Source organism: Cebidichthys violaceus, unplaced genomic scaffold, assembly GCF_023349555.1.
Source record: "Cebidichthys violaceus isolate CVI_PGR_0920_01 unplaced genomic scaffold, fCebVio1.0.p SCAF_10, whole genome shotgun sequence".
Taxonomy (NCBI): domain Eukaryota; kingdom Metazoa; phylum Chordata; class Actinopteri; order Perciformes; family Stichaeidae; genus Cebidichthys; species Cebidichthys violaceus.
This window is the reverse complement of record NW_027176263.1, coordinates 17,183,288-17,207,652: the sequence shown is the minus strand read 5'-3', so window position 1 is coordinate 17,207,652 and position 24,365 is coordinate 17,183,288. Positions and strand designations below refer to the sequence as shown.

The following is a 24,365-nucleotide window of genomic DNA, read 5'->3' as shown; positions in this document are numbered from 1 at the left end:
CTCCGTTGATTACCTGAACGCAGTGGAGGGGGAGGACCTATACGACCGCAGGTACAGCATACGGTAAGCTGAACATCACAGGTATTCAATTAACATTCAGCGAGGTCCAGATAGACAGAATCTTCTCACGCAAAGGTCCGGAACATCACAATACCGTCTGACTTCTGCTCTGATTCAGTCCCATAGATACTGAAGTAGTCAACAGCTGAGTCTCTATTTCAATCTTCAAATTGAACTGGATGAATTATAAATAATATATAATCTAATAATAAATGAATGTAAAATAAGGGCTGCATTAAATAATAGATTACGTAACAGAAAGCTTTTGAAAAATGTGCATCTACAAATAAAGTCCACTATAGTTCACTGAACTGTCCTGCAGCTTTAAATTCAGTTCATTCAGGTGTGAAGATGTCAATCAAGAAAACCACGATATGATATCATCCTCATCCTCTAAAGGAGGAGTTAGTGAGCAGAGACTTTATCTGTTATTAAACCTCATGTTTCAGCTCTATCCTCTCTGTTAACATCATCATTGGTCATGAATTCATGTGTTCTGATTTTGATCATATTGGACTCTTAGGTTTATTCTCTGTGTCTTCATTTCAGATGTGAGTTGGTACGTTGGCTCAGAAGATCTGTTCTTTGTCTCGTAGTGGCGCTTCTTCACATTACTGCTTTTAATAATCGTCACGGTCTCTGAACATATGAGACACACTGCTTTTGAACTGGTTGTGGGACTAATAAACCTATAAGAGTCTGTTCATTCTTGGTTAAAGGCTCTGGTTAAGTTGTCCACTCTCATGTGAAATAACTTCACTGACTCACGTACTTTTTCTGTTGGCTCTCTCCCATGTGTGTGAATCTCACTCGAGATATCAGAATACCCGTATTTGATTGGCTGAGCTGCATCACGTGATGTGATTTAGAACGCATGTAATTGGTCGGTGTGTTTCCTGGACCGCTGAACGAGTACCGTAAAGGATAGAAAAGCTGCGCCGGTTAACATAGAAGCACTTTGTCAAAAATAATCCTCAAGGTACTGAAGTGTAGGTAATAGGCAGGAAGAGGACATATCTGAACATTCAGACCGAAGAAAAAATCAACCACAGCCAACCGCCTGGAGATACTCTTTCATTCCCATCTTTATTCTCTTTGTTGATGCCGCCCTATCAGCCATAACCACCAAATATATCGTCAACAATAATCTCCCTAAAGAGAAATCTCTCCTGAATATTGTCTTGCAGGGATGTTGCTAACATGATCTACATTCACACAGTAATTATTTGGGCTCTCACACTGATGTTAGTTACAGAAAGTGTTGATATGTTTCAGTGCCTTGTGAACAAGTGTATTTTGAACAGTCAGTTAATATGAAATGTTAACTTGTGTATGTAGGAAAAATGAATGTTGTAGATTGAGAGTTTTGTTTACTACACTGAAGACGAGTTAAGAAGAGTTGTGGACAATGTGAGTAACTTTAGTTCAGAACAGGGGTAAAGAGAGAATTGCACATTAGTTAATGGTGAATGACAGTTAATAGAGCTTAAAGCTGAACATGCTGCTGTTTAAACGTTCTTTAGTGACATTGTTTTGTATCTGTGTGATGTGCAGGTCCATCATAAGTGTCCAGGTCAAATCTATTTCAGACAGTTTAATATAGCTTGTTATAAATACAGTTTGCTGTAAATTGCACTGTATCTTTACAGTTGCCCTGAATCACTCGTGTACAGGTGATTCAGTGTACTTTATGTTGAGTATCGTGGAGTACTGTGAGAAGTACACTGAATATGTATTGTGCTAGTTGCGTTGAATACATATTTTGGTCAAGAATTGTAAGGTAACCAGACTGTTTGACACTTATACATTTCAGAGACAGTAGGAGACGGTAATAGACACCACACACACACACACACACACACACACACACACACACACACACACACACACACACACACAGTGGTGTTCCATTGACTGTTGTTTTTGAAGTAAAGAATGAGACGTACTCTGGAGGAAGAAGTGACGGCCTCTTGTCCTCATTTCTGCTGAACGTTACCTGTGTCCTACAGGATGTTCATGCTGTTGCTATGGTACCGTTCCTGGGACCCGTAACCCTTACACCTAACCAAACCAACCAACAAGGACTACAAGTACCAGCCAACAGTCGGGCGAGTCAAGACATCCATCAAGACATCCATCAAGACATCCATCAAGACATCCACCCTCAGAAAAAGAATCAGTCACCTGATAAACAACCATTTTCTCTCTGACGTCTCGTGTCCTTATGAAGTTGAGTGAGTGTTACTCCTATCTGCTCCCCTCAGATTACTCTAGCGGAGTATAAAGTGCAGTACTTCTTTGCTCTGAGGTGTTTTTCTTTCCACCACTGTACACAGTTACATCAATAACATCCCTCCAAGTTAAGGCGTCAAATGAGGGAAAGAACACGATGTGAGACTAAGCCATGACGTCTTCTTCTTCATGAAACAGTGGAACATGATTGTTTCAACGTGCAAAGGTGACTTTCGCATCCGGACCAAGCGGTGCTGAGTTGTTTTGGTCCGGAGCTGGAGCAGTACACACTGACAGCGTACCGGCTGTGTGACCGCGCGTCCTCGCATTGCGCGCACCTAAAAATATCCCTCACCAAGAGCGCGGATCAAAGGTGGGGCAACAACATGGCCACGAATCCCGCCCCGGCATTTAACCTAAAGCCTCTCAGAGGAGGAGCGTACGCCGCGAGCAAGAGAGAGAGAGAGAGAGAGAGAGAGAGAGAGAGAGAGAGAGAGAGAGAGAGAGAGAGAGAGAGAGAGAGAGAGAGAGGCTCGGGTTTCAGAGACGCGCGCTGACGGCTGACCTGCGGCACATTGTTGGATCGCTCAGAGGGGAAGCAGCGACTGGGACGCACGGAGCGGAACACACAGAGGAATACGAGTCACATCACCGACTGACCGAGGACAACCTTCACGATGTCTCGCGTTCTGACGTTGATGTAGTTGCTCATCTGAGTGCAGCAAAGTAGTTTGGAGACAGTTTGAACAAGAAAAAGACAGCAGCTGAACGTCCCCCCCTACAGAGAGAGACTCCGCTCCAGCGCTGCGGGGCTTCGGGATCCCTCTTCACCTGATGAATAGAGGGATTTCTGGGTGGATAGAAGCAGAGTTAGAAGTCTAAAATGGATGAGCATCAGAAGTGGGGAGTCGCCGGTAAACCGGGTGAGGAGAGGCGGACTCGCGGCGAGCAGCAGCAGCCTTCGAAACAGCCGCTGTGGAGGAATTGGAGAGATTTGCCGGGCGTAATGATTTGCATCGCAGCGTCGGTTCTGTGCCTCGGAGTTTGCATTGTGGTTTTGGTGCGGACCTCGGAGCTGCAGACCAGGATAGTAAGTCTGGAGCAGCGGCAGCGGGACGCGCAGCTCTCCGCCCGGATGTTGTCTCTGGAACAGGTGGAGCCCGTTATCCTGGGCCGACTGGACCAGATCCTGGAGGAGGTGAGAAATCCGAGCCTTTTAGAAACAGCAATGTAATATCTGTGGTGGTCTGCACGACCCTGAAGATAGGCTGCCCTTTAGTCCTGACTTCAGCCCCTCACATGCTGACCCAGGGACGTCTTCATGTGTCCATTCATTTGGTAACTCAAAAGATCCAAACACCGTCATGGCTGTGTGAACAGTTTAATGCATTCGGTCAATTTCATCACGATTTTTACCCTGAAATAGAAGATACAGTAATCTTATAACAAATTCAACCCCCCCAAATCCGTATTAAAGTTATTAATAAGAAAATAAATGGAATAGGTAAAAGAAAGAAAGTTTCATTTCGTTTCAGTAGTTTTCTGTTTTCTACAACTTCAGATAGTTTGAGGAGGAGAAGCATTACGCTCGACCCACTGTCTCTTGATTTAGTCCTGAGGAAACGATATCTTTTGTAATAATTGCAATGATAATAATAATAAATATTCTTAAAGAGTTTATTGTTTCTTATTAGTTGATGTTCTACTGATTTTTTGAAAATTGTGAGACAGATGTTTGTAGTTAAATCAATTAATTCACAATTTAGCTTCTTTTGTCAAACCCACCTTATTAACGGCTTCTATAACTGATCCATGAAGCATTACTAGATACTCTATCAGTCATTAATAATTACAGGTCCTATTTATAAAGCCTCATTTGAACGAATGTCTCTGCTCGTCTGAAGTGGACCACTGGCAGCATGTTGGACCCGAGTGCGTCTTCACTGAGCAGCGCTCCCCTTCACATCTGGTGCTCCTAAAGTCGCCCTCTGTGCTGCTCTCTCTCTGACCACTTCCACAGCTACACTAACAAGCTCCTCCACAGTGATTGAAGTCAGACAGGGACCCCCCCCCCCCCCCCCCCCAATATAACACACTTAACCAGGAGAAGGAAGAGCACAGGCTGCCTACTCTCCATATGTTAGCCTGAGTTGAAACTGTCAGAGCTAAGAGCTAAGGGCTGTTCAGGGCTATCGCCTTCATTTAAGAAGTACAGAGCTCACAAGACCAGGTCTCCTTCACCCCCCCCCCCCCCCCTTCCAACCAGCAGAAGGCTCCATTTAGCGTGGGTTGCCAGGTGTGGTCGTTGAGCACAGGTCTTGGTTTTGGGGTAGGGTAGCGGTTTGGTGCATTTCACCACTTTGGACAGAGCCAGGCTGTTTCTGCCTGCTTCTTGTCTCTATGCTAAGCTAGGCTAACCCAACCTATTCCTTCTCCCAACTCACCCACCGAGGCACCCGTAGGCGTCTGTATTAGGAGCACCGGGCTTTCGACGAACTCCAAAGTAAACCCATTCTGTTACTAGTAGACGCTCTGAGAGACTGATGTGTAGAGAGAGAGAACGTCCCTGTAGGAGGAGGTTTGGGTGGTTGGTTGGACTTTCTCTGCTGCGGAACCAAGTAGACATTTACTTATTTTAACCCAAAACACAATATTTTCCGAAGCCTAAACAAGTAGTTCTGTTGTGAAAGTAAACCTGAACAAACCTGCGTTGGATTTCTTTTTTTAAAGACACGGTGACAATGTAATTGTGTGGTTCCTATAACACAGAAGTTTATTTTGAAAAGACGCTCTACATCTACTGAGATCTCCAACACTAGACAGGAACCTAACTGAGCTGCCTTCATATACTGTGTGTTCAGAGGTGTAGATGTACTGAAGGACTCCGTTACGTCCAATCAAAGGTGCTGGTGCTATCCGGTCCTGTTTGAGTGCTTGGGTCTGGAGCTCCTCCATGGGGCCCAGTGATGAGGATCTCCAGAAGGGCCTGGAGCGATGCAGCCTGCCTCGTTGTTTATTTCTGAATGTATAAATAGTTATTATTAATGGGACACAAGCACAGATGTGTCATTTTGTAGAGAAGAGACGCCCGTGGTACTTTAACCCAACACTGTCCAGAATCCAGCTCCCTCTCCGTCAATGAAGACCAGATGCAGACCACAGCAGACTCCATGATCTTAGAGAGTATTGTGCATAGCAACGTTTGAACTAATTCTTGAACAGCAGACAGTGGCTGCACAGCTTCTAGGAGTGCGGTTGCCAGGTTTGGTACCAGTTTGGTACTAACCGTATCTGGCAACACTGCTGTGCGGGCCGATGGTAGACTGCCGTACAGTCTGTCCCCTGTCCTTTTGTGTCCCCTCGTCCTTTCTGTTTAGTCTGTTTAGTGTGGATGAAGTGTGTTCATTAGTGAGCTTCAGGCGTTGGTACGTGTTAACGGATGAATCACACGGTTTAACGTCATAGTATGAAATCAAGTTTTACTTCAATAATATCCAAACAGGAGATCCACATTTAGTCACAATCCCTGATAATTCTGTTGTGAACAAATACGTGTTTTCATCAATACAAATACTTTGTTTCTGAATTGTATTTCTTGTATGCAAATAGCCTCTACAGGTGACAATAACAAAGCAGAATGATAACATGTAGTATGTCTGATGGTTGATCACTGGACTTTGGGCCGGTTGATAGAGTTTTGATAGAACCGCTCTAACCATGAGAGCGTGACGCAGCGTCTCTTAACTCCTATCCGATCATTCTGTTTCCGTCACTTGAGCCCTGATACGACCCGACCCGTGCGTTTAATGATCCGCGGCTCCCCAGAGACAGACTCTCTTCCCCGGCCTCCACTCTCAATGTTGAACCACGTCCCGCTCCTCGCTCTGTGTTTAATCCTCAGACATGGTCGGTATCAGGCCCGGGGCCTCATCGATTACAGAAATACATTTGCGTGACACGAACCGGCCGTCACTAGGAGCGGCCGAGCTCGGTCGTTCCCCCGGAGAACGAGCCGCGGCTAAAAGCACCTCGCCTCCGATCCTCTGAAGTACTTCAGACAGAAGAGACCCGACCATGTGACGCTCAGCCAGCGCCGCAAACTACAGCGAGATCTTAAGAGAAGATAGTGGACTCAAATATGAATAAGACAAGTTGTTGATATTTGTTCGGGACAAATTCACTTAAAGAGTCTTTAGAATAATCAATCGACTGTGCTCAACAGGTATCCACGTTAAGAACCAGCTTTGTGAGGTCCTTGAAGGCATCTGCAGCTCCCCCAAAACAACAGCCATAACCTCAACAACACCCCTGACAACAGCCCAACCCCCCAACTCTTTATTATCTCGCCCCAAACTTGGCCCCTTTAACATTTACAATTTACCACAAAGTGCTCTCTGCAGACCTGGGGGGGACCTGGTGTGCATAGTGAGTGCAGAGGCATGATGGGAGGTGGAGGCCATGTTGTGAGGCGCAGAAAGGTGGAAAATATAGTCTCCCCCCCGCCCCGGTGTCCTCACTCTGCTCCCCACAGACCTGTCACCCAATACACTGTGAGGCCTATGCATGCATGCACACAACACAAACACAAATACATGTGTGTGTGTGTGTGTGTGTGTGTGAGAGAGAGAGAGTACAAATGACCCATGTGCTAATCAGACAGCCGAATGCAAACAGCACACTCAAGTAGAAGTGCCTGAGCCACCTCTGCACTTCATCAGAGCACAGTTAGTGATGGTGTCACACACACACACACACACACACACACACACACACACACACACACGCACACACACACACACACACACACACACACTGAGTGACTTTACAGGCCCTCTCAGTTGTAGATATTGTAAAGCTATGCAGCGGAGTGAGGCTTCACAATGAGCAAACGTTAGAGTGCTTTTCTTAATGAAAACATCACATCACTGTCCAGAAATTAGACATTTCATAACATTTCATTAGTACATGCTCTCTCTCTGTGTGTGTGTGTGTGTGTGTGTGTGTGTGTGTGAGTGTGTGTGTGTGTGTGTGTGTGTGTGTGTGTGTGAGTGTGTGTGTGTGTGTGTGTGTGTGTGTGTGTGTGTGTGAGTGTGTGTGTGTGTGTGTGTGTGTGTGTGTGTGTGAGTGTGTGTGTGTGTGTGTGTGTGTGTGTGTGTTTGTGTGTGAGTGCTGTTAGTGTACCTGCTGGATGCATCAGTTGCCGTCTCAGGAGAAGAGAATGCTGCTGTCTGAAAGACGCGTCTATCGCCCAAACATCTGCATTCTCATTAGTGCTTCACTTATCCATGGTCTGGGGCCGCTAATGGTACACTGTATTAACTTCAACGGAGTTTATTTTACTGGGAAAATCCATGCAGTACCAGTATGGCTTACATATATAATAATAATAATAATAATAATAATAATAATAATAATAATGATAATAATAATAATAATAATAATAATGATAATAATAATAATAATAATAATGATAATAATAATAATGATAATAATAATGATAATAATAATAATAATAATAATAATAATGATAATAATAGTGATAATAATACAAACAATGGTGACAACATCTCAAAATACATGAAATAACACATGATTTAATGAAAAGTCAAAATCAAGTTGAAATGTAATTTTACATCTGAGGGTGCATCACAAGATGAATTTAAAAATGCTTAACTGACAGCGTGACAGTATAATAATAATAATAATGTAAATGAACAATATGCAACCAGAAGGTGAACAACGTTTGAATTATGTCGTGTAGCTCAGATGATGTAATGCAGTGTGACCTCAGTCCAGCAGTTTGTCATGGAAATATGAAATACACAATTTAATTTGATGACATAACCTCTCTGAAAAAAGAATGACTCAAAATGATTTTCAGCATAATTGATAATAATGAATTTTTTTCTACTTTCTACAAAGATGTTCTGCTTTGACTTCAAGGTTGCGTCCTCAATTCCATATTTAATAAACTAAAACGGTACGTCCATCCTTGAGCATGTCTGGAACCGTATCCTAAAACCAGTAGTACGTGAATTGCCGGTGTGCAAACATCCCACAATGCAACACGGGAGTAACCTCAAGTATATGAGATTCCACTTTGCCGTCGAGGTCAGACTTTATGATGGTCATGAGTCATTGTTTACGTGAGGTTACCACGGCGACACGTCTCTACGCGTCTCTCGGGAAGCAAAGCGGTGGTCACGGTCCGGCGTGTCGGTGAAGATGCTCACTACTGTTCTTCACGCTAACGCAGGTTGAGTGTTGCGCGTTGATTACTCGGTCTAAGGAATGCGACGTTGGACGCAGCGCGGCTCTCTGAAGCTCAGGAACCGGAGTGACGGCCTGGACCCACATCACCATAACAGGAAGTGTGTGGAGCAGCCGTGCCAGGTCTCACCGTTAATCAGACTACAGGATGGTCAACGGGTTTGTCATCCTTTTAAAATAGATGTTCAAACCACATTACAACACACTGGCATCGGGTTACCACCACAACACACACACACACACACACACACACACACACACACACACACACACACACACAATTCAACCCCTTACCCAAAGCAGCCCAGCTGCTCCTCGCATACATCACAACCATAGTCTGCAGATTACCATAGATTACTTTAGTTCAGTCATTTTGCACAATGATACATAAATAAGCTGGAGGATGAAGACGTGAGGATGACGAGTTGAGTAAGAGTGAACCAGTGAAATGACTTTAAAGTCTTGAAATGATCAGGAAGCTTCCGTCACCTGAAAGTACCTTATGAATGAAATATTGATGTCATAAACAGAACGAATCTGCAGCTTCTGAAGTAGAGGAGCAGATGAGATGTGAGTGACTAACAAAACCTTTCTGGAGGACCGACATTTTTTGCAGAGTAGTAGGAAAAATACAAACTACATTACAATATGAAAGATATGGATACATGATACTGTAATAAAGAATAAGGAGACAAGATGTCTAACTCCTTATTATGACAATAGATTTGTTTATTTTTCTACTAACGGTCGATATGTTTACTCCAGCTTAAACTCTCATCAATAATAATTCATAGGAATTTTGTAGATGACACTTGAGGCTTCTCAACACATTCAATTTTAATTTGAGATAAATCCTTCGAGTACGACCTTTTGCCGCTGAAAATACTAAAATAACGGGTCCTTTCTCGGGCCGTGCTGCACCTGTCCACCAAGTGTGGAGACGCGTTCGTTTCCTGCCGACAGACGGAGGTAGTGACGTCTCAGGACGAAGACACTGCTGCATCTGCTAACAGAGTCATGGACTGCTGCTCGCTACCTCTAACCGGCTCTGTGGCTCCTCCGCTCATGAGGTCGTTGTCGTACATGGAGTAATAATTCAGGCAGCGCGCTCCTTTGACCATCGGGGAACGTTGAAGGCTGACGACGCTCTGTGAAGTGTGGTCATTCCTCTCGCTCTGACGGACTCTGCTTCTCCAGAGGGAGTTCTGGTCTGCCTAAAGACTTCTACAGGTGTGAGTGGGCTCTGCCAGCATCAACCAAATAAAGTCCTGCAGGAATTCATGAATGATATAAAATGAGCTGAAGGGAAATGTGTGTCTGAGAGTTCAGTCCTGCAGTTGGTTCTGCATGAGACCTTTGACTAAAGCACTTCACTTTTCGGCAGTTATAGATTTTTAAGAGTGCGTTTCATAGCTAACCCCATACTTAAGGAATGAAGGCCTTACATAAGGCCTGTGGGACGTACAGTTATTTTGAGTTAGTTTATCTACATTCACTTTCTCTGAGGCCCTCATGCTTACCAAGGCCTCAATGTTTCATCTGAACCCCCCCAGTGGAATTGGGTTCAGGCTCCATCCAACAATTCTGAAATCTCAGTCTCAATCTCAGTACTTGATCAGGCTTCATGAGGCATGAAGGTAAGCAGGGTTTGAACTTCTCTTATTATGCATCATAAAGAATATGATGTCAGGCTTCAGACGTCTTCAGAACACACTGGTTGACATGAAAAATGGCCGAGCAAATGTTACCTCATGTCCCGTTAATGATCCTCCATTAGTGGCCATTGTGAGGCAGGAGTCAAAGGTGGGTTTTCAACCGAAAAATGAAACAATTTACAAGATGAGTAAGAAACATGTGGGCCCATAAAAGTGCGAACTCAACATGAACTGAATAGGAGTGAACAGCGTGAAGTCTGAACACAGACTGAACACAGTTCAGTATAATTAAGTAACCAAAGCAAAAGCACTGACAAACTGATATACCCTAAATATATGAACACAATCTATAACCATAAATCCCCCATCATTGTCTGTAGGTGTGCGTCATCATGTACCTGGTCTGTGATCGTTGAGCTGAACAAACTCAGTGAGGAGAGGAGGAGCTGTTGAGTGTAACCTATAGAGACCTGGTGAGGGTTACTGACAGTCAGCAGGTGCAGCCGTCACACCGTCCTCCCACAAGCTGGGATAACAGACCCTCTGAGGTAACCGGCTGTACCCAGAATACTGCAGCAGTGCTCAGAATAACAGGGCCTCCATGACATCCCCTCCAGCACCTGTTGCAGGCTCTGAACAGTACGCAGCGGCGGGACTGACCGCTGCGCAGTGGAGAACGCACACGGATGCTTTTCTATTCTCAGGGTCGCATCACATGCAGGCTTTTGTTTGTCCAATGAGGTCAAGTGTCACACGTTGATACCTGGAGATGGAGTGAAAGGTGTCTGCAGGCCTCGTGCTAACAACGAAACAATCGATGTCGGTATCGGTGCTTCCCGTTTGAACGAATGAATGCTTTGTTCCCTCTCATGCAGAAGCTTGCAGCGAGACTACCGAAGACACGGGAGTCGAGGGAGGCTCCCCACAGCTGCCTGTGTCCCCCGGGTAAGTTCCTCACCCCTCAACACCTGAGAAGTTCTTATGTCGCTCCAGCATGTACGGGTCAATAGACAGAGCTGCAGCGTGTGGGGAGATACCTCCATCAGCCATCACAAGCATCGCTGAACATACTGCTGTATGTAAGGAGAGGGCAGCGTTTAGGCGGAGTGATCAACATCAACAGCTCCATACAGAGACAAACAACACAAACAGATTGATTCCTCATCTTTAAATAACTATTGATAATAAGTCTACAGTAATTGAAAGAAGCATCTTCGTCTTTGGTCACGTGTGTCATGTCGTGCTCTCTCTCTCTCTCTCTCTCTCTCTCTCTCTCTCTGGCTAAGCTGATGGGTCGAGGCCTCATCTTCACTTGAAATATCAAACCTCCATCGAGTCAGTTTTTCTGATGCGATGTATTTGATAGTGTACGTATCCAGCTGGCAGCCAGGGTCAGTTTCTGGTACGAGGAGGCTTCATTTGAGGCGTTCCTCTGTCACTGCTTCGCTCTCTGAGAACTGGACATCGAGCGTGGACGGTGGCAGACATGACAGTGGGCTGCAGCTAGGCAGCGCACTAGCTACTGTTTACTTCTTTTCCCTTTTGTTATGTAAGATTTATGATTTATGTAACTAAAAAGGGTTTCAGCTTTAAAGCAGCAACACTGCTGAGACTCGTAGAGTAAGGTCACCTGTCTCTCTGGTGCTGCCCCCAGCTGGTAGTCATTAAGTCATCAGATAGACAAGGGGTGTGTGTGTGTGTGTGTGTGTGTGTGTGTGTGTGTGTGTGTGTGTGTGTGTGTGTTGACTCTTGCACTTATTCACGTCATGTGGATGGATGGTAGGAGATACTCCTGTGTTCCTGTGGCCAGACAGCTCAAGACTGTATTGATTTATTTAAATTATTTATTTATTAATTGTTTTGTTTGTTTGCTTATTAATTCTCAGGGACAATGCACATTGATCAACATCACTGTAAATGTGTGTTAGCCAAAAGGCTAATGTTTAGCTGTTGTCCTGTGGCCATTAGAACAACAATAAAAACACACGTCGTTTAGAAAGAAAAAAAAATAGTTTGTGTTGAATTTAGTTTTTGCAACAGCTTGCTCAAATTAATTTTTTATTCATATCAATGACGATAGAGAAAATATATGAAATAATATAAAATCAAAAGTGTTCATAGCTGCTCCGAACGGCCGCAGTGGAAGGTGGAGTGAGAAGCGACGAACACAAAACGGAGGACTTTCCTGTCCTTATTAATGCTTATTTAGTTTATGTGAAGTCCACACATAAACTATAAAGGAACTAAAGCAATAAATGTTCTCCAGTAGGACAGAGACTTCAGTCACCAGCAGAGCTACGAGTGAGAACAGAAACAACCAAACAGAGGAAACGATGAGAGACGAGTCTTCACCACATTAATGACCCATAATCTAGTACACTATTATGTGTAAGTGTTGATTTAAAGTACATATGATGAGAGAGAGAGAGAGAGAGAGAGAGAGAGAGAGAGAGAGAGAGAGAGAGAGAGAGAGAGAGAGAGAGAGAGGGAGAGAGAGAGAGAGACCTGCAGCGCTGTAACTAAGTCTGAAAAATAAAATGTATAAGACTTTCCACAAACTGTGTCTGTTTGAGTTTATAGAGGAAGATTTTAGAGAAGATCTTAAGTATCAAACACGACCTTTCCTTATTAAAGACTACTTTATTACTCTGTCGTATTTTCTTTAACTAAGCAACCAATCTACTTCCTGTTTACACCGACACCCACATGTCCAGTGTAGGTGAAGAGTCACGTGATATTGGTTTTCCAGTTTGTTAGTATGGATGAAATACGCCGTGTAAATGAAAAGGTATTTGTGGGGATCTAGACTTGGAGAGGGCTGAAGCTTACACATGATATCTCAAATGACTTTTTACTCTCGGAATCTGAACACCTCATGATGTTAACCAAATAAAACCACGACTGTTGTGTTAATACAGCCTATGGGAGCTGTAGGTGTTGAATACTGTTGTTTAGTTTAGAATAGGGACAGACAACTCCACTTCTGTGTGTGTGTGTGTGTGTGTGTGTGTGTGTGTGTGTGTGTGTGTGTGTGTGTGTCTGCCTGTGAGAACAGGGGGAGGAGCCAGCCACCACACATTAGTGCTAATTGGTCTGTTAGTGTTGTAACTGTGCGGTTACGGTGGCGGTGTGCTCGCTGCTTCAGAGGAGATCCTCCGGTCGCTGCAGGTGTGGAAGTCTTTCAACTGCGAGCTGCCAGATGGTCCGCTGCTTTTACAGCTTCGTGTGACTTTCATCAGGCTGAGCGTCTTGAGTGTGAGAGGAGGAGGCGTTCAACTCATGAGTAACTTCAGCCTCAACTTACCGAGACAGAGAAGCACCGCTGTCTGGGTGGATGTTTAAGTAGGTAAAGACACGTCTGTTAAAAGTCTGTCATAAAACAATAGTCAAGCGCCCATAGAAACGTCATCGTTCCTCCTGTTTCAGTGTCCAAAGCTTCACTGTATAATATGTGATGATAATCAACCTGCAGCTGTATTCATGTCCACACACTGCCGCTGTCCAGGGACTGTTTTCTGTGCCAGCTGACAGAGAGGGCAGAACTCTGATGTATGGATACAGACGCTACAGCAGTCCGGTCCTCAAACCCATTTAGTTCTATGCTGAACCAGCTGAACCGGCGTTTTCCATCATGACTCGCTCTGACCAATGAAGCGGGAGCTACGTCAGCAGCCGGTGCCCACGTCACGCCGCTAAACCCAGCTTTCTTTGCTTCATTGATAGTCAATGTGACAAAGTGATGAACATGATATTATGTGGGTTTGTAAACGAAGCCGCTCGTGTCTGACTGGCCGCGAGCCGCAATAGATCACGTGTCGGTGGAGGGTTGTTCATGTTGGGTAATCATGGACCAATGGATTTCATTAAAGGAAGTGGATGATCAGTGGATATGGGAAGAGGAAGACATAGACATAGACATAGCTCATGCCACAAAGAAGCTCGATGATGACTCTATAAACATGGCTTATGTGTGTAATTATTACCGCTGCTAAGGATTGAGAAAGTTGCCCAACATATTCCCTCTATATAAACGGTAGAATGGTATTTAATTCACTGTTACCTCTGAGAATGACCCAACACACTTTCCTCTGTCACCGATCTACACTCGAGGTCCATAAAGAGTTCTGTTGTGCCAGAGGTTAAGATGATCACGTCTCAGACGTGGCTGTAGTTGTGTGTTCGGGTGTCTCGACGTGTTTCTGAGCAGCCGGTGAAAAATGAACTTAGCAAGTTGCTAAAAGCAGAGCAGCAGCTTTTGAGGCCCTTCAGGCCTCGAAGGTGCTTCAGAGTCTGTTGTGAAACGGAGCAATAGGCCTTCAAAATATGCGCAGCATACGTGTCGCTTTAAGTGGATGGAGACGAATCACCAGACACGCTGCTTACGGCTGAGCGGGCCTCATATCAACGGTCTGGGCGTGTTGTGTGTGTGCAATCGCCACATGGCCTATTAGGGTCGGACCGGGATGAGGTCTTAATAGAGCAAAGCCTGTGAGCCGGTTCAGGCAGACAACTGGAGCGCTCTGACGCTCACATGTAACACATTCCACTCCGCACATCCACGTCCAGCTCAGCTGACTCTGTTTCTCACTGCAGGCATCACTGCACTCTTCCATAGAGTGCTTATACACTTGTTAACACGTGATGGTTATTCCACATGTTTCCCTGCAGTTTGAACATCCACCGTTAGCCTGGAGACGGCAGAGGCAGTTTATTGAGACGTTAAGGTCAGCAGCAGTTTAGACTAACGGAGCTTGTTCACAATAAACCTGAGTTTAGATCTCAACACTGACCCGGCTCCAAGGGTATTGAGGAAGTAGCTGCTGTGATGTTAAAACTGAACTGGTCGTAAGGAAGATATCAAATATGTCGTTGTTTCATTTTTTCATTATAGGGAAATTAGGAACGCAATGCATTCAGTTTAAGAAATTAATTGTAATTTACTGCTAGCAAAACCTAGAAGCTCTTTGTCTGAATTGTGAAATTGCATGGCCACCAAACCCTCAATGCATGTGCTCAGTACTCTGATGTTAATGAATGAATCTCTGCTCTGTGGTGGTCGTGGGTGTTTATCTGCTCGAGGTCCGATCAGCACTCAGGTGGACTTGAATTATAATACATTAAATAGTATAAACAGGGATTTGGAAAGTTATAATAACTTATTAATGGTTAAACATTTATTCATATGTATTCACATTCTCCCCTCAAAGATACGAGGATCCAGTCAGACAATGGTTATTGTCTCAACGGTCCACTTACTAGCTTCTGGTGCTGAATGAAGAACTATGAATACTGTTGAAAGGTCGTTATATTCTGTCACACCCTCCAAAATCCATAAAGTGTCATCAGAAGTGTCCTCGGTATTGTCTGATATCTGTCGTTTTTTACAGTAGTTCTCCAGTTTTCATCTCTACATACGCTCTGTCAGATGCGTTCAGTATCTCTCAGAGGAAGCACATCTCATCGTCTCGTAAACAGAGCGCTGGGGTTGTCTGTGTTCTGCCATGAGATCGGGCCATTGTTGTGTTTCAGGACAGAGGATGCAGTGTGTATACATTATACATGATCTATGGCTGTGAAGAGTTCATCAGCCTCGTCCTGTCGTAAACAATGTTTGCATCTTTATTTAGAGAGCGCCAAATGGCAAATTCCACCAGCTATTATTTCTAGCTTCATCCTTGTGTGAAGAAGCCTCGTGAGGACAGGGATGCGGTGGCGATCCTAAACCCCGGCCCAGAGTCTGAGGAGTGACTTGATTCCCCACAGGGAGCGGCTGAGCGTGTGACCGGTCTAGAGGAGATAGAAGGATTGTGAAGCACCGGCACCCCTCCTCCCGTTCCTGTCAATCCCATTTCCGCCTCAGCAGAGAAGCCCCGACTCACAGGATTTAGCCGCTTTGTGCCACGGCGTCGCCATGCCGGAGGACCTGGAGCTGTGGGGGAGGGGCTCTGTGCACTGATCTATCCAGAGCCACGCTGAAGCCCACATATTCAGGGTTCTGAGGGCTGACCAGAGAGCTGACGATCGCAGTCTGGGTTTTATTCATAATTTATAAAAACACTGGTCAGATGGGGCAAGAATCCCGAGCAGTCAGACTGTCAAACAGGTTGTAGATGGACAGAACAGACTCTGACCCCCGACCCCCCTCCACCCTCTCCCTGCCGGCCACACAGCTCGACAGTCTGGCATCGTTGGCATAATTCAGGCGTCAGACCTGTTGCTCACCCCTCAAACGCATTCATAAAAGCTCCACAATTCACATTACCAGCTGCGACGCTGCTATTGTGTTCCCCGTGTGAGTCAGTGTGGAGACGCCGACTGTAGCAGAGACGGATCGATGACTCTACCGGGTGTTAATGCGTCCGTCTGTCTGTGGGCGGAGGCTTTCACCGTGATAGCGCCACAACCTCGCAAGAAGCAGTCACACGACTTTAGATGGAAGATGGGTGGGGTCCGAACAAGCGGCTTGAAGGGCCCACAGAACCATTCCAAAGCTGTCTTCTCTCCAGCAGAACCGGCCTGGTGCCGTTTCATGATCATACCAGAGGAGCTTAGCTGTGCCTGTGTCCGTGAGATGTAAATAGCACGCTAGTTAGGACGGGAGGGAGTCGACAGCGCTATGCAACAATGTGACTTCTTTATTACCACAAAACATAAACTGTGACTGCTGGAGTGATGGTGCAACTAGAGGGCAGCTGGATCTCCACAGACATGTCAAGCGCTGCCTGAAGTCTTTACATCGCCTCATGACTGAGTGACTATGGACGGTGTGGAGGAGAGGTGAGGGGTGAAGGGCATCAGAGGTTCACAATGCCACGGCCATCCACTGCTGTTGTTGGTGCAGCCAACTAGTAGAACTTCACGTACAAAGTACAAAGTACAAATCTCAAATGCTATTGAATCTGAGCTGATTGCAGCTGAATCATTTTAAATGCTGTATAAATATTCTCTTTGCTGAAGATACGGTTGCAGCTAAAAAAGAAAACCCCGCGATAAACAAGAGACTTCCTCTAATCTGGGCAGCTGACAGGGCGGTGAGGGGGGGGGGTGAGGGGGGGTGTAGGGGTAGGGGGGTCGCAAAGCCAGTTATTTAAGGAGTCCCCCAAGTTCACCTTGACATGTATGCTGACAGGAAGAGAGCACGGCAGATCCGCTTTCTTCGTCCGTGATAAGTTCACATCGCAGCTGCCAGCGTGTGGCCATACTTGGAGGAATGTGGCAGCCAGAGGCAGGGAGAGGAAGGAGACGGAGCAAGTCCACAGAGAAACGAGGAAGACGAGGGGTTCACTCAAGAAGAGGGGACAGAGGAGATGAAGATGAATTCACAGTACTTTGACTTGTGATACGTATTTCTGGCATTCAGTTGCCTGTATTTAGAAAAACTACAGCTAACACATAAATGACCTCATCAAAACTCCGTATGAATGGAATAACACTCTTGATTAATAATTATTTTTGGATGTTATGATCCTTTATGCTAGCATAGGGCTATGTCTCAACACACCAGTGCTAAATTCCACCGAACATGATCGACTCAAATGAATATTAAGTCATTATTACAAACACTGAGTTACCGATGCAGCAGCCCTGTCTCTCTATCAAGGGGACAACGCTCTGCCTTTGGACTTGCATTAATAGAAACAGCACCCAGCATGGACACGTTGTCTCTCTATGAGGACGCTTTAGAACCGCCCGACGATGTAATCATTGAGGCTGTTCACGCTCTGGTCTATCTTCTGACCTTCAGTGACAGTGGGAGCACCGGCCGGGAGAGTCCGGTGAACACGACGCAAGACGACTCACGCTAGGCTGTAACCGCTTTAATGAGTGTTCGCTCAGATTGGTAACTTCCCCGTCTTATACCAGTAGGCTTCGTGGATCATAGACCAGCTCCATGTTAGAAAGTCCTGGTCATCAAAACGTCTCTGAGAGCTGAACGTCCTAGCAGACGCTGCCTCGGCCCTGGTCCTGATGATTTATCCCCCCCCAGCCCTGGATCCCTCACAACAGCCCCCAGTACACCAGGTTACCCAGTCTGTCCATTCATATGTTTTATTCATTTAATGAACTCATATCATAACTGGCAGCCTCTGACAGATTGGTAATTCTCTCCCTTTTGGGACAGAAAGCTGATGATTCCTCACCATAAATCACTGCGTTGATGCGATCGGACGTCTCCGGTCCGCCGGTAGCCACACTGCTGATAAATGAGCCGGTGATTCTGAAGCGTGAATGAAGTGTGACATCGGTGCTCCGGAGCAGACGGAGCGGGTAAAACTTCAAACGCCAGCCTGGAGCGTCAGTGCGTTCGGGGTGAACGGAGCTTTTTCCACAACAATGCTATAAGGGGGGGGGGGGGGGCTTATGTCATTGTTGTGGAAAAAGCTCGGTGAAGGTCGGGGGCTGTTTGCCACAGTGGCAGTTAAGTTCAGACAACCTTTACTCACCTCTAACGTTCTCCATGTTCCTCCATTTTAAAGACAGACACAGAACCCATATAGAACAATGAGATAACAGCTGCTTAACACAGATGTGAAGAACGCTTCATGTTTGAAAAGTAACTGATAAATACTTTATCGAGAACAGAATTTGGTATGGTGTCTTTAGAGGGATGTTAGTTTGGTCAGGCTGTTCAGCAACATAAACGAGGTTATGAATCATGAAATATCGCCCGTCGTTACATCACACGCGTTCAGAGTCCATCGCCACTCTACAGCTCTACAGCTCTACAGCTCTACAACTCTACAGCTCTACAGAGGGGCATCAAGCTGCCCTACGACACGTTGATAGCTGCTCTCTGAGTGGTGTGCAGAGGAGGAAGTCAGTCTGAAGACGTGATTTGACTGTAGTACAGTAGGTGAGTGAAGAAAACACCATCTGGTTTCCTCATAATAAATATTGTAGTGAGCTTTCAGCCACCTGATCTCCTCTTTCCCACTGTTCCAGTGTGAACACACACACACACACACACACACACACACACACGCACGCACGCACGCACGCACGCACGCACGCACACACACACACACACACACACACACACACACACACACACACACACTCTGCTCACGTCTTAAACTTGTTAGCATCTTGTTTGGAAAGTGTTCACAGCCAACTCTTGGAGAAATGTCTTTACGAGACATTTAGCCTCCTGCGTCTTGTCAGGACTGAAATTCAGAAATGCAAATTTGGACGGAGATCATTGAGCATGTCCAGATTCAGAGTTAAATTTACAACATCTGTTAACTTGAGGAGAACATAAAACTGATCTTTAATTTTCAAATCAAATAGGCAAAAGTGCCCTTTGAAATAAAAGAACTATGTCTTTGCGTGATGCACAGCAGAAGTGAGTGTTCCCTCCGAGAGCATCGGCACCGAGCTCTTGTGAATGAGACGTTTGTCTGAAGGCTCCAGCGTATCTCGTTTCACGTTGGCCCACTCGCTGCGTGTTTGTGTGAATGGGATTCAGGAAATGCGCGGTCATTCAGCGAGAGCTGACCGCAAACAAGCGGCCATTTCTGCTCCTCCAAAGCATGCCAGTGAATACAGCGGGGTGGAATTAGAGGTAACCGAAACTGACCCCTCCTGAGTGCTCCCCGATCCCCAAAGAACGGCCTCCTCAGCTGCCTCTTATGGAAACGGTTCCAAATGGAGTCCGGCTGTATTGGCACACTGCTGCAGCCCCACAGGGTTTAAACATTTCCTGACGTTTGTTGTGTTTACACACATGGAGCGCAGCAGATCGGATTATAGAACACAAGCTTATCCTTTTTTAAAGTTCTAATAACTGACTGGATTCACTTTTTGTTTTGTTCGTCTGAGCTACGTCTGTATTAAACGATCAGAGACAGAGATGCACCCATCTGATCAGAGCGACTGTGGCCCGTGAGGAGGACTGAGTGTGGGCCGCGAGGAGGACTGAGTGTGGCTCGTGAGGAGGACTGAGTGTGGACCGTGAGGAGGACTGAGTGTGGACCGCGAGGAGGACTGAGTGTGGCTCGTGAGGAGGACTGAGTGTGGGCCGTGAGGAGGACTCAGTGTGGACCGTGAGGAGGACTGAGTGTGGACCGTGAGGAGGACTGAGTGTGGCTCGTGAGGAGGACTGAGTGTGGGCCTTGAGGAGGACTCAGTGTGGGCCGCGAGGAGGACTGAGTGTGGACCATGAGGTGTCCCGCCAACTCAGCTTCAGAGCGATGCCTGGCTTCATGTTACCTGGAGTACAAAAGATTCCAGAGAGCTCCCTGCATTCTGGTTAACAGATTTTGAATTTGGGGAAGAGAGAGTCAGTAGCGCTGATATTGGACCAGTACTCTGTATTTGCATATACCCCCAGTTGGAACAGAGTTTTTATCAAACCAATATCTTTTTTTGAGACATAGTTCGCCAGAAGCGCTTACCTGAAATGGGAACCCCAAATGTACACATGGAGGTCTGATTCCTGACAGAGCAGGATAAAGCCTGCAATGTCTCCAGAAGTCTGATTCATGGCCTCAAGTGATGTCACGTGAGTCAGCGTCATTCTGGTCCGTGTAGGTGTGGAGTTAGAAAGAACCTCTGCAGCCCACGGCTCATCTCTGCTGCAGGCTAGAGGCCACATTAGCCACTGCTAGCATAACACATCCGAATGGCCTAACCAAATGTGGTGGTTGAGCATTGCATTGTGGGTATCGTAGGTGCCAGATTGTGAAGACAGTGTGGAATGAGAGAGATCTCTGGTCCTGTTGCTTTGATCCTCATCCAGGACTGTTGCTGTTTCTGTTCCAGAAGGATTCTAGCTTGGGCACAAAAAGATAACGCGCTCACAATCATAAGACCAGACACATTATAATGTCTGAAGAAGATCTGAGAGGACTGGAAACAGTCTAGAATATGGTAACGTCACTACGATGAAGTGAAAAGAGTCCGCTCATATGTCCGTGTGTGATGAACTCCTGGAGGATTTGGCTGAAAGCTTCTTGCTAATCATGCAGACAAGGAGCTGAGCGTAAACAGCTGAAGCGTGTGAACAAAGAGACGTGTTTGTTTGCTTTGGTTGAAGACACACGTTTACCTCCGCTTCATTTTCAAGTCAAACGTTATTCTCATGAGCAGCTGAGTGCTTCTCCAGATGGTCCTGGAATTCCCAGCTAAGCAGCTTACAGGTTCCAGCAGTAGCTCCATGCAGGTTGAAGTGATGTTCAGCCAGGATGGTGGTTCACATTGTGGTGTCAGTGTGAGTCTCTTTTTACTGGCTTTCTGCCAAATCTGCAACCAGAGAAAACAGCACAGCAAACGTGTTTGTTGAGTTCACACTTCACCGACACATTGCTCATTTTCACACATTTCAGGCTTTAGGCTTTGTTAATTAGTCCCCATGTGAATATCACACTCACATTTTCACACTATCACGACTGTAGCAGCAGCCGGTACAAGCCCTTGAAGCCGCAGTAGCCCCGTCCACACATGCTCTGCAGCCCTGAGCTCATCTAGACATCACCTTGAGGAGCTGGATGGGAGAACAAAAATGTCCAAATCAGTCGAACCGGACATTAAACAGGCTTTACCCTGTCAGCTCCCTACTGCATAGTCCGTGTAACGTCTGATTGAGCCCATGAGAGAATAGAGCTGCTCCTCGTCCGGAGGATCCACAGAGAGCTGATGACGTTTCTATCATGTGTCTCGTATCGAACCGGAAGAACACGAACAGCCAAGGGTGATGAAGGGTCAGCTACACGAACACGCTAATCACAATGTGTAACCGGAGAGAAGACGATTCTTCTGTCAATGAGGGCCGACACGGAAATATTCAAGGGACGGTAAGAGACTCTGTTGTTTAATGCGCAAATAACGAATGGCTGCACGATGTTCGTCACGCTCTTTCCAGACGCCATCCCCTCGCCTTCCAGTAGGACCGCCTCCTGTCGTGTGCTGCATGTGTGAAAGGGGATCGATGCACGGACCCCATTCTCAGGAATCACACGAGAAAACAACTGAAGTGAACACATTCTGCTTCACAACGCACACCGAGCGCCACTGTCCGCTTTAGAGACACACTCACCACAGCAGCCACGTCTCATTTGAACAGGCAGTTTGTTCAGTCTGCCTCCAGGGACATCACTTAATCTGCAGACGGTTCTGCCATCGCTGTTTCAAAGGGAGACGGCTAACTTACATATCCCACCAGGTGGAGGTTTGGTTGCAGCAGGGTAATCAATCACACTCATCATAAAAAAAAAACATAATCACATAATGCAACGATCTAATCAGATCACAGGGAGCACAAAGTCAGGACAAAAACCAGCGGAGCGCTGTGCTTTTCAGATCCAGGCTTCTAATCGCTGGACAAACAAGATCCTTTTTGTCCAAACTTCTCTGCAGCAGGTGATCAGGACAGTCCAGTGTGGCCTGGGTCAGACTCTCCACACTAACTGTCCACGTTGACAAGCCGGGCCAAACCTATTCTCATTGGCCAGAACCACGTTCCCAAACCCAAGCCACCACACAGAAGGACAGAGCAGACTCGTCGTAGTGCACACACTAGAGCTCGGCTATGAATTTCATGAAGCTTCTGCCACAACAAGCCGACCTTAATAAACCCAACTTCCATTCCTGAAACTGTGCTTCATCACAATACACAGGATTGTATCAGTATCACATTGTGAAATGACATAAGCTGTGCTACAGAGCTGACTTTATTTAACCCTAATCTGAATGATCAATGCTAACAATCAGTTTGTCTTAAAAAGAGCCGATGAAAACACACAATTACTCTCTTATTTTGTTTGACATAACCGACTGGCTTCTCACACACACACAGTGTGTAGTTCCTTCTTTGGCTTCACACACACACAGTGTGTAAGTTCCTTCTTTGTGCAGAAACACTCGAAGCTACTGTGTCACCACATCAGCTCGGTTATAATGGGAGTTATTAAGACACATTCATCCAATAAGAGCTGAGCCAGAAGTGATGTACTCTCACAGGTCCCTGACGCACACACACACACACACACACACACACACACACACACACACTCCTAGTTTGGCATACAGTGTGTGAGGCCTGTGCTGCGTTGCTCCAGACATCCTGTGGGTATCGGAGTGATTTAGCTAACCCTCAGGGAGCGAGCTCTTATGTTAACTGACCTGGGCAGCCTGCCAACAACAGCACGGTTCTGGAACGCTTTGAGAATCCGTTCTTTCCTTCAGCCTGGCTGCAGGAGGGCAGAGGGAACGGTAGTTCAGATTGCAGTAGCTCATTTGCAAAAGGTCACGCATCACCTTCAAAGTTCAGTTGTAATTAGGGGCACACACACACACACACACACACACACACACACACACACACACACACACACACACAAAGAGGGAATCGACATCTTTATTAAGCAATCCTTAAAATGTCTGACAGAAAGTCTAAAATATCACGGGCAGTTTGAGGGGGATGGTTTTGTAAAATCATCTCAAGAACTTAACTGTAGGGGACTCCCCCCATAGCATGAAGCAGCCTAACTAAGTAAACCCTTAACCTGGACCCTCTGTCTAGTTTAAAGAGCAGTGAAGTCTTCGTAGGAAGGAGGTCGCGGTGAAACTGAAAGTCAACTTCCACTGAGAGACCCTCGTACCGCCAACGTCATCAGAAATATGCGCAGAGCAACGGAAGCAGCGCTTTGCCCCGACCGTCCAGACGAGTTAGGACGACATTGTACCTTTAAAACTGTTACCAGCATCAAAACGACTCCAGTTCTCCAGGACTCTGACAGGGACCATGTTTACTGTTATGTAACGTGACATAGTGTTATGGCCCCATCAGTTAGAGCTGAACTGACTAGTCGATGAGTCAATCAACAGGAGATCAATCTAAATATTCTGATAAAGGATTACTTGTTTATGCAGTTTTTCAATCAAAAAGGCCAAATATTTGATGGTTCCACCTTCTCAGATTTGAGTGTTTGCTGCGTCTCCTAGCAGCAGTCAGTTCAGTGCCGCGGTGACGTCGATGGACGTTTTGCCTCCATGTTGGACGGTAGAGACGTTTCTACTTCGCACTCATTTCCTCAACATGAATCTTATCTCGAGGCTCGCGTATTGAATAAAAGATGACTTTGTTTCTGTGGTTTGAGTTTTTGGGAGTTTAGGATGGATTTCTGCTGAGATACGTTCTGTCTGCTTTTA

The 24,365-nt window shown here is 45.9% G+C and overlaps 1 protein-coding gene across 1 annotated transcript in view; it reads left to right on the top strand.

The window, feature by feature from the left end:
- The first annotated feature begins 2,789 nt into the window (after positions 1 to 2,789).
- The window catches only part of LOC137885651 (collagen alpha-1(XXV) chain-like), a 43,845-nt gene continuing 22,269 nt past the window's right edge, over positions 2,790 to 24,365 (top strand). The window contains exons 1-2 of the mRNA XM_068727984.1: positions 2,790 to 3,490; positions 11,093 to 11,162. Of these exons, the coding sequence (XP_068584085.1) occupies positions 3,176 to 3,490; positions 11,093 to 11,162 (385 nt within the window). The 5' untranslated portion in view covers positions 2,790 to 3,175. The remainder of the gene's footprint in view (positions 3,491 to 11,092; positions 11,163 to 24,365) is intronic.